This window comes from Temnothorax curvispinosus, unplaced genomic scaffold (assembly GCF_003070985.1).
Source record: "Temnothorax curvispinosus isolate PA1 unplaced genomic scaffold, ASM307098v1 QBEX01013011.1, whole genome shotgun sequence".
Classification (NCBI taxonomy): Eukaryota; Metazoa; Arthropoda; class Insecta; order Hymenoptera; family Formicidae; genus Temnothorax; species Temnothorax curvispinosus.
In genome coordinates this window covers 11,790-22,638 of record NW_020222791.1, presented here as the reverse complement: position 1 = coordinate 22,638, position 10,849 = coordinate 11,790, and the positions used below count along the sequence as shown (strand labels likewise).

Genomic DNA, 10,849 nt, shown 5'->3' with positions numbered 1-10,849 from the left:
TGTTGACTCTCCATTGTAACTTTTATGAGAAGATACAATGTTAAATATTACTGTTATTCTAATATATATATACAGTATAATAATAATGTAATAAGTTTTATATATTATCGCTCTATATTTTATACATATCTTACGGTACGATTTTGAACACGTTATAATATATTAATAATATAGTATATTATTTTGAATTTATACCAGATGAATCAGGCCTGTAAGGAGGTCGAGTCGGTATCGTTTCAATCGTTGATCCACTTCCGATAGGCGCTGCTTATTAAAAAGTAGTCACATATTTATTTCAGTTACACTTATACACATATATATATATATATATATATAGATTCTTATTTACGCACTTCCTCCACTTGGTATTGCGAGAGGTGGAACATTCGTGTTTGTATATTGCGCACACACCATGGGAAAAGACAACTCTCGCCATGGTGTAATTACACCATGATGCTCGTGGTGATCATGTTTGTCTCCGTTTGCATGATGTTCATGCTTGTGAAGGAAAAGTTCTACATCCCTTCCTGGCTGAACAACGCGATAACCCCATCCGTCACTGATGTAAAACGTTGCTTTTAGTTTGCCAAAAGGGTCGACGTAGCCATAACACCCATAGGTGATTCCATGTGGACCACGTGTTTCATGATGGAATTGACCATGTGGATTGACGTCGTAACCATATTTGTATGCATCTATAAAATGCAGTAACCAATTGTAATTGCAATTTTTCATATTTAAATTTTTACTACAAAAAAGAAAGAAGACCATAATTTTTACGTCCCATTTTAGATAGAATTTTATTCTTAAAATGGAGCGTATATATGTTAAAATTATAGACTTACTTTATTTGTGTATTAAATTTCTTATTGTCTGAGCTTCTTTTCATCATTTTTTTAATTTTTTTAACTTGCCTGATTCGAAGTTTTGGCTTAAGTACTGAATTTTTTGTTCATCGCTGATACTCAAAATCACATCGCCATCTCGATTGGTGTTTGTTAATTCCTGAGTGAGTTGCGACATGGAAGTAGCAATCACCTAAAAAATAATTGTTTGTTTTTACTGTTTAACAAAGCAGAAATAAATCAAATCTATATGCTATGCTATGCTACATAGTTATTAACATTTCTTTCTTAACACTCTTTATTTTATTTTAATTTTTTAAAATAAATTATATCTAACGTTTCACGAAGAGCAAAAAATACTATTTATTAATAGTTGTATGCGGGCTGCGTCAAAGAATAATTTGTTCAATGAATTAAAGGATTAAGTGACTAAAAATGAATGGTAAGACAAATAGAAGGTTGAATTAGAAATAGAAAAAAATTATATTGCGTCTACAGAAACTGATAATGTGGCATTAAATCGTTAATGATTCTAACAATCATAAAAGTTAGTATCTATAAAGTCCTTACGATTGATAAAAATCCGAAGATATTTGTGTTTTATATACAAGTGATATTTCTCAATATTTACTTATAGAGTTATAACTGCAGTTTATGTCTATGAATTTGCTTAAACTGTATTTACAAAGATATTATGTTATTTTTATACAATAAATTTTTTTATTAATAAGAAACAGTTGCTAATCGCAATAATTTGCTTTGTCAAGGCTCGTGACATTTCCAATGAGGCATGATGATAATTATCGAGTTGTGTTTAAAAACAGTTGGCCTTTAATATCAGTCGGTAGAATTAAGTATTTGATGCGATCTGCAAGCGCGCATCGTGAAATATCAGAGTCGGCATTTCCAGTTTCTGCAGCTAGAGCGATTTATAATTCTAGCTATTAATTTTCCAAACATTGTGCAACTGATAACACGCAGTATATAAAGTATTTTAAATATAAATTATAACTTGACTTGAATGTGAGAAAAAAAGAAGAAAAGGAAGAAACAAAAAGAGGGATGAGAGAGAGAGAGAGAAATTTATAAAAATCTAATAAGTTTTGTTTCATTTTTTAATACAATTTCTTACGGTTTTTGTGCGTATTATCCTCTTCTAAAAAAAATGGAAATATTTATTTAAAAAATTATGTTATATTTGAAATAAATAATACTAGGTATTTTTGCGATATTTATGCATACTTATATTTTGTTTCAACAATTTATGTGCTAATAAAATTTTAATAAAAATTTATAAATCTTAAATTTAAAATTATAATAAAATATTAAACATATTTTTGTTACGTTTATGACTGAAGAAAAAAATCTGAATTTTAAAAGTTAAAATAAAATCAATGTATGCATATTTCTTTTAGCAGAATATTCATCAATAAGGGGTCTGTTTTCCATTTTTGAACTTGTTGCTATTGCGTTTTGATGAAGTAACATATGCTTTCACTTCTCAGATATGCTAGGAAAACTAAAGCTCTCTCTGCCGTTTCTGATCTCAATTAATTATCCATTCTATATAAGCGAAAGTCGAAAGCGATTAATTACTGACAGTAGAAATTCTTATCCAATTTTTAATTATCTGCATCAAGTAATAATTTAGAAGAATCTTGCATATATACATATTATATTACACATATATGCATCGCGCGCGTGTGCATGTGTTAAGTATTGATATTACGTACGTATGATCCATTCATATATAAACGTGATGATATAATTTTGTAATGACTGCATAATATTGGGTGCAAGATTATTCTAATTTAATTGAGATTGAGTTTGATTCTTCAAGTTTATAGTATATTCGTGATTCGCATATTTACCTTTTGTTGGCGATATATATGCATGTGCATAATACGAAACAATGGCCGTATGCACTCACGTTTCGGGAGTTTACATTCGTACGGTATTCGTATCCTTTTCTGCATACGAAATATATAACGGTCTTCTGAATTTATTTAAATTCTGAACGTAAAAATAAAAATCTGTTTAACCTACTTTAGAGTACTTTAAATATCTTTATTTATTCTTTTAACTGTATAGACAAATATGATTTATAAAAATAATTACAGGGCTTTTTGTTTTTTGACTAAATAATATATATTTAGAAAGATAGATCAAAAAGCATTCTTTTTTTATTTAAATGCGACAAACAATTTAATTAAATAAACTTATAACAAATATTATAATAACTTATAATAACAGTTTTATATTTGCTGGAGTACATCAAGATTATCTCGCGTCAAATACGCATCACATATATCCATATCCATATAATTGTTTTCTAGCTGAGGATCGATATCTTAATTGAGTCAATTGCCTTAACCCCTTGCAGGACTGTCTATTTAGGAAGTTGCGAATTTTCGTACCTACTTTCTTTCATTATAATCATATGGATTTTTTATGTTTAAAAGTGTGCAGTATTTCCTTGTACAAAATAATTATTTACAAAATTATTATATCACCACTTGTAAGGCCCATGTTATTCGAACACTCAATAATAAATTTATTTTTTATTAAAGAATTGAATTATGCAACTATATAAGAATAGATAATACAGTTATGTAAGGACTATATTAGTATCGTTGTTTTAGGGTGAACTAATTCGGAAATAAAATCTGATATATCCGGTACCAAATTCGAATTCTTGCCCAACCTATCTTGCTATTCTATCACTGACAAGCCTTATTGGTTTAATAATAACGGGACATCTATATTCTTGTAAGAATGTCGCCGACTGCCATTTCGAAAAAATAATGGATGATCTGTCAGAAACTCGCGTTGTCGTATCCGCAACCTCCCTAAATGGCGACATAGCAGATAAAAATATTTCTTTCACAAATATGGTTCGAGCAAAAATCAAGATAAGCATATGATGTCAGAGTTTCTCCTTTACAATTATTTAAATTTAGATGCATTCAGTGAATGTTTATAATCACAGATTCCAATATACAATATACCAGAATAAGAACGTTAAGAAACAAAAGAATGTCATACCCTATTGCGTTTATTCGTTTGCCGGTCTTTTAATCAATTATGAAATATACACTTAATAATTTAGTTCTTTCGTGATCGCATAAATTGAGATTTCTTGAAAGATATAAAGAAATATTTTGCCACAATAATTAGATTAACCAAGACTGATCCATTTAATCTTCTAATTTTTTATAACAAATTAACACATTTTTTTTCTCTTATGTCACAATGTCTCATTTCGTATTATATCGGTGTCGAAAATGACAAAAATTTTTAAACAAAATATTCTAATTAGAAAACAATATGTTAAATCGTATGTGTAGAGGTGTGTGTGTGTGTGTGTGTGTGTTTGTGAGATGTGTATGCGTCTATGAGTACAAGTGAAAAAAATGTCTTGGAATCTGTATAAAAATATATCAAAAGCAAAGCATTTTTAGAGAGAAATGTTAGAAATAGTGAGTTTGATATAGGTATTATTATGCACTCTAAATAGACATCTAATAATCATATTTATACTATAGTTTAACAACTTGTAACTTATCAAAAATATTTTTACGTATTATATATTTATATAGATTATTTTCCAACTTTTTATTTTAATTTTTATTTTAACTTAAAATATTTCGAGTTCCGTGTCCTTTCACAATTATTAATATTTCATCTAGGTGCCATATAAATTTGATCTTTCAGTATATTTTAGTAATCATTAGTATTCCAATACCACATTTCATTCGGCTGTCATGCGTATACAGCGCAAAAGTGGCACGTATCCTGGTATCGACTAAGTTAGGTTTGGCCAGGATCCACGGTCGCGATTGATGATCTCAACCGTTGTTCCACCCACGAGAAGGGAAAGTCGCGATTCCAAGAAGGCTACGCGAGCGGGACTCCTCTTCGTCGTTTTCTTTCTTTCAGTCCCGGGTTGACAGACTATATAACGAAAGGTTAATATATGCTAGCTCCCGACCTAAACCCTTCTCCACCGCGCACTTGCAGCGTCAAATGGTGCCGTGACGATTAATGCCTACGGTATTTATGTCGCGATATTTTAGTGGACAATAGCAAGATCGTTTCAAGTCAAAGCGACCATAGCGTCCAAGCTAGCTGTTTGCTTTTCAAGGCGATTCTAACGTGATCTTTAGACTCAAAGAGATAAAGTAAAATGTTATTCCAAACTTCCTGTACAATTTTTAAAATTACCACTTAAAAGATTCTATGAATAATCTGTAAACTCTAATAATAAAGTGTAAACTTTAAATTTCTAACTCGCTAGTGTAAGTATTTATTAGAAATATTTTAATGCTTCATTTTAATAATAATATAGCACACAAACGTATATTAGTCGTTAAAAATTAAAATAATAAATGGAGTATGATACGATTAGATTTATTCGCAAGATATGTCTATGTTTTCAAAAGTATAACCGTATATCTATCTAGGTGCATTTATTTAAACATATTAAAAGCTAAACTCATTTTAAAGCTTAAATTAAAATTGATATATTTGCGCTTATTGAATTAAAATTTTTATTAATTTATAAAAATAATATTCGTAATAATAACAATTGAAGTAAAATTTTATCCCACTTAATTACGATATTGTAAATTATTATAATCTTATCAAGATTAGATCAAGATTAATTTCAATTTCTCTCTTGAAGGAAATGTGGAGTCATCAGTCATACGATAAAATATGTTAATTTATGCGACGTCGGTCGCGTCGTAAGTCAAACTTTTCGTGTGCGCAGCTCATATAACACGAATGTCCCAGACCTAGTGAATCACCCTTAATCTATAGTAATTTCATTAATTGATTTATTTTATCTGATTTTTTTAACTATATTATAATATATCTTATTTTATTTTATTTATTCTAGTTAATTCATTATCTTAATTTATTTATCTTAATTATTCATTATTTAATTTTTAGCATCCATATTTAATATTTTGATGTCAAGCTGATATTATTTCATGTGTATTGTGGTAGTGACAAAATATTGGAAAAACAAATAAATTGGAAAGATGCAAAGTGTTAATTTAATTGTATCTATATAGTGTATCATCTCGTCTTTATCACAATCATTCTAGTGTATCAATCTCGTATTTACTTATCATAACTTTTTTATCTAAAAAAAGAGAAAGAATAAAAAATAGAAGAAACAAAAGAATGAGGGAATCAGCATTCCGTTCAGGAATCTGCCAGGAGTATCAAAAAAGTGACTGTTCTATCATTTCAATCGAAGACCATCAACCTTACATGATTGCAACTCTCATTCTTGATTATGCAAAGAGTGCAAGACGATCTTTATATACTATCGTGTTAGAAGTCACTATTCAACCTTTTCTTTAAACTGCTGATAGATCAAATTGCTTTCACGGTATTTTGATTTAGCATATATAATTGTATAAATTCCGCGGTATTATAATACGTAATTATAATGTCATGTAATTCTTCTAATTATATATTTTTATCATTGTTATCGTAATGTCGATGAAATTATTTTGCAAATAGAATTATATTACATTATAATTACAATTATAAAGTGAGATTGTTATAGTTATTTTATTTTTTATTACAATAAAATAAAATTATTATAATTAAAATATTGATATAAAAATTATAATATTTTATTTTACAGCTGATTAAACATTTTTAACAATTTAAGGACAAAATTTATTTTAAACAAATGTTTATAATCTTATTATAACAATAATTTTTTTCATCTTTTCTACTTTGTGAAATTTCTATTACATGTTGCATTTAAAATGTACGTATGGTATGTTATAAAAATTTATAAATAAATTTGTAATTAAATTGTCAAGCAATCAAATTTTAATGAATTTAATCAAATATTATTTTTAATACTAATTGCTTTAATTGCCATATTTTTTGCTTCTGTTAATCTTTTTATTTACATTTTTTCTATATAATATGTTTTTTCTATAAAAAGAAAGAGAGATAATATTGCAGATAACTAGTATTTAAAATTGCATATCTGCAAAATTGCAGTATCTGCAAATCTGATTATCAAGAATCAATCGATTTTGTAAACATACAAAATATGCGTTCAAGACTAAAGGTAAACGCGATGGCATTTGATGCAGCCGGATATCTTAATTGCTCGTGGCGAATCTGCCAGTCAAAGCATGGCCAAAGCTGTATCACCTTATGAATCACACGCAGGGGCCGGATCATCTTCCAGTGAAAGTCACCTGTAAGTAGTTGCGTAAGGGACAAGTGATTTAGCCTAGGGCGAAGCCTTTGGTACATAATTGTATGTCAATCGCATCGATCTTACAATCAGTGAGATCGCATTGAAAAAATATTTTGATAAATTAATCACCATAGGGAAAATTAGAATAGCTGCTTTTAATTATGCCAACATTTTGTATCGCGATTGTATAAAAAAAATTATTAATTGTTAAGCAAGTTTGTTGAAGCAACATATGTCTTAAATAATTAGAAGTATATACTGAATGCACAAAGTACATTAATAACTATTTGTTATTGTTACAACTTTTTTATTCTCTTTTTTTATATCTCACTGTTGGGAAATTCTACCAATTTTCAATATCTCGAATTACGAATAATCCACGTAGCTATTTTCTTTTTAGAATCAAAGTTTATTAACTAACATTTCTCGAATAATGAGATTGCAAGAAAAAAAAGAGCTATAATTTGAAATTTATTGGTAAAATGTGGGCTTCAAAAATATTTTCGATTATCTTCTTTAAGCTTTTTTGACAGATTATTTTATTACTTATTACATTATAAAATGTAATAAATGTATATTTTTAATATAATATTTAAAAGTAATAACTTCTACTGACAATGAATCTTGCAAAATCAAGATTTCAACTAAATTGGCAATGGCACGTAGGAATTCAATGACACGAAGATCTATTATACAGAAATGTGCGTTTTCTATTTTAAGCAGTTTTATTTAGATTACACGTGTGCACGCTTAAGATGTGTCATTCACGACACTTGCGACAACTGGATGACGATATAACTTGACACGATCTTCTATTGGCAATGAACTTTTCCCTAAACGTATAGCTATTTTGTAATTGATAATTACTCGTGAAAAAGACAAAGAAATCGTTATTTAGAGTGACTAAAGTACCATATGAAATAGCTAAAGTACGTATATGTCAATTTCGTTTGTGTATCTCTCTTCTATCTAATCTATTTCTGTAATTTTGGATATCTTGATAATTGTAATATAATATTCAATTTCCTACTTAAATTAATTCTTTTTTAATTAAATAATAAATAAGAATTTGTTATATATTTGTATTAATGTAAATTATAATATATAATTCGTAAAACCCCTATATATATATATATTTTTTTTTTATTATTATTATTTATACGAACATAAAGAAAGTGTAATATAACTTTTCTATAAATGCATAATAAAAATAGATTTATTAAACAGATTGATTATTAGATATTGTACTTTGTATTTATGTGTGCGTGTGGATGTGAGTGGACGCGCATAGATTGAACTACTTGTTACATTATTTCAATTGTTTCTCATTTCAGGAAAAATATTTTGAATAAAAATAAATAGAAGCTTTACATCTTAAGGAAAAAATATGTTAATTTAATGGAAAAATTGCAAATTCGGGATAATCAAAATAATGTATTACGTACGATTGTTATACGATATCATTGTAGTGCCACGGTATTGAAATGAATTATGAATGAAATGTAGTGCAACGGCATTTTCTTGAATGAGTGTCAATATGAATGAAAGATTAGATAACGAGTCACGACAAACGCATGCAGCTATTACCAAGTTATAATCAGTGCCACTTTCTATTACGTACTATAATTACATAAATAATACTATCACATTACTATGTAATAGTATTAATACATATTGATAATATTAATATTATTAGTCCATATCATTAATATTAATAGAAAATAGTAGTGACGTATTTATCAATAGCGTTTGCATACGTCTTTTTCATATTTATAATTAAGTACACTTTTATTAAATTTTTTACATAGTACTCTTTTTCTTATATAATTCTAGATAATATAAAGATAATATAATAATGAGATATCTTAATATAATGTAGTATTAAAAAATTATACATGAAAAATTAGAAATCAAATAGCAAATAGTAAAAAATACATCGTATATCAAGAGATATGCAATGTATCATATATCTTATATGAAGTATACGTGTAGTAATACACGCAACAGGTAGCGAGCGTATGCACCTACGAGACATTAATATGTCTCATGAATATTTTACATTAACATATCTCAATAATACTTATCGTTGGATCGAATTTCCAATAGATTTTATCGGTAGCGGAGATTTCAATTGCAGACATTATGAAAATATCATGTATAAAAATTGATAAATATATGTATGTATATATAAATTATATATTTTAAAAATCGTGAATCATACACAAATAGTAAATAATAAAAGATAAATATTAAATAAGAAATATTAATATTAAATTTTAATTGATTATTTATTTGAATTATTGAATAATTATTTTTATCGATTTATTTATAAAAATTTTGTTAAATTATTTTCCTTTGCAGAAATATTTTCTTATTTTTTGAATATTAAAAATGAGCAATTTAAAATTTATTTGTATTATTATTACTATATATATTTTTTTATTATGTTTTATTATGTTATCTTATATCTTTATTATATTATATCTTTATCTGCTACTAGAAAGGACGTGTGAATAACTAGCTATTGTTTTAATATCTAATTACCTGTTTTGCTCGTTTATTGTCCATTCTTTTTAATTGCTTTGCAAATATGAGCTCAACTTTTGTATATTACTTTATCTGTTGGTTAAAGAACTCAAGATTGCAAACGGTTAAAAATATATCATTCTGAATTATATTAAATTTTCAACTAATTTAATTAAGTGTGATTCTTTATAATAATTTTGAATAATAATATTTTATATGTTGCAAAAGTTGGGTTTGATCAAATTCAGCTTTTCTCAAAATTAATGAGTTTTCAAATAGCAAATATATAATTAAATGAGTTTCTTGAACTCTGAGATATATGTATAAAGAGAAATACTGAAGATGACGTACCAAGATAAAGAGGGCTGCAGTGGCACGCCGCAGCATCTTGACGAGAATCCTTTTTCAGCAGGGCATTGTCCGCAGCCTCTTTATAATGACGACGAGGATGATCCTCAGAGATAATCGCACGCAGCGCGTCGTTCGAACTGAACACGTCGCTGGTAGAAAAAGACTTTTATACAGGGTGGGGATCGCCGACCCCCCAACAGGTCTCATCCTCGCTCTATCTTCTCTTTTCCTTATTCTTCTTCGTTTCAATTTCTTGAGAATCGCTCTTATACTTTCTTTCATTTCCCCTCTCTTATCTTTCTTTTTTATGCAGAACGTAATTCATTCCAATTATCGATACCGATACAATTACTTTGATATATTATTCAATTCTCAACTTTATTGTTATATCGTAATTTTTTTTCACAGGTCTCATCCTCGCTCTATCTTTTCTTTTCCTTATTCTTTTTCGTTTCAATTTCTTGAGAATCGCTCTTATACTTTCTTTCATTTCCCCTCTCTTATCTTTCTTTTTTATGCAGAACGTAATTCATTCCAATTATCGATAACGATACAATTACGTTGATGTATCATTCAATTCTCAACTTTATTGTTTGCAAGCATTTTGAATTGTTTACTTTAAAAAGGACATCGCTTACAATGTCCTGTCTTTCATAAAACACGAGAAGCAATTGTGATTGCTTTAATATAAAATAACCACGGTAATAAAATATCAAAAGTATTTTAAAACTCTATTATTTCATTGATTTACTACATTTAATTATCTTAAATTATTAATGTTAATTTTGTTTTTATAGAACAATTCTTTTAGATTTTCTATCCCTGCCGAATAAAGGGTTAAATTAATATCAATATTAGATACCTTTTGCGGCGAATTGTTGCCATTATT

The 10,849-nt window shown here is 27.7% G+C and overlaps 1 protein-coding gene across 1 annotated transcript; it reads right to left on the bottom strand.

Annotated features, from left to right (window-relative positions):
- Window positions 1–178: 178 nt before the first annotated feature.
- On the bottom strand, window positions 179–10,032 carry LOC112463075. The gene is made up of 4 exons (XM_025029250.1): window positions 9,961–10,032; window positions 915–1,038; window positions 354–695; window positions 179–264 (listed from the first exon to the last, which is right to left on the bottom strand). Exons 1-4 carry the CDS (start codon window positions 9,994–9,996, stop codon window positions 179–181), a joined length of 588 nt encoding a protein of 195 aa, XP_024885018.1. The 5' UTR covers window positions 9,997–10,032.
- Between the last annotated feature and the right edge of the window lie 817 nt (window positions 10,033–10,849).

What these genes read in the sequence shown, in the direction of transcription:
- LOC112463075 (XM_025029250.1), bottom strand. Translation starts at nt 9,996, where the DNA reads ATGCTGCGGCGTGCCACTGCAGCCCTCTTTATCTTG. An exon ending in CTGCAGCCCTCTTTATCTTG is followed by an intron (nt 1,039 to 9,960) that starts GTACGTCATCTT and finishes ATTATTTTTTAG; the next exon opens with GTGATTGCTACTTCCATGTC. An exon ending in AAGCCAAAACTTCGAATCAG is followed by an intron (nt 696 to 914) that starts GCAAGTTAAAAA and finishes TGCATTTTATAG; the next exon opens with ATGCATACAAATATGGTTAC.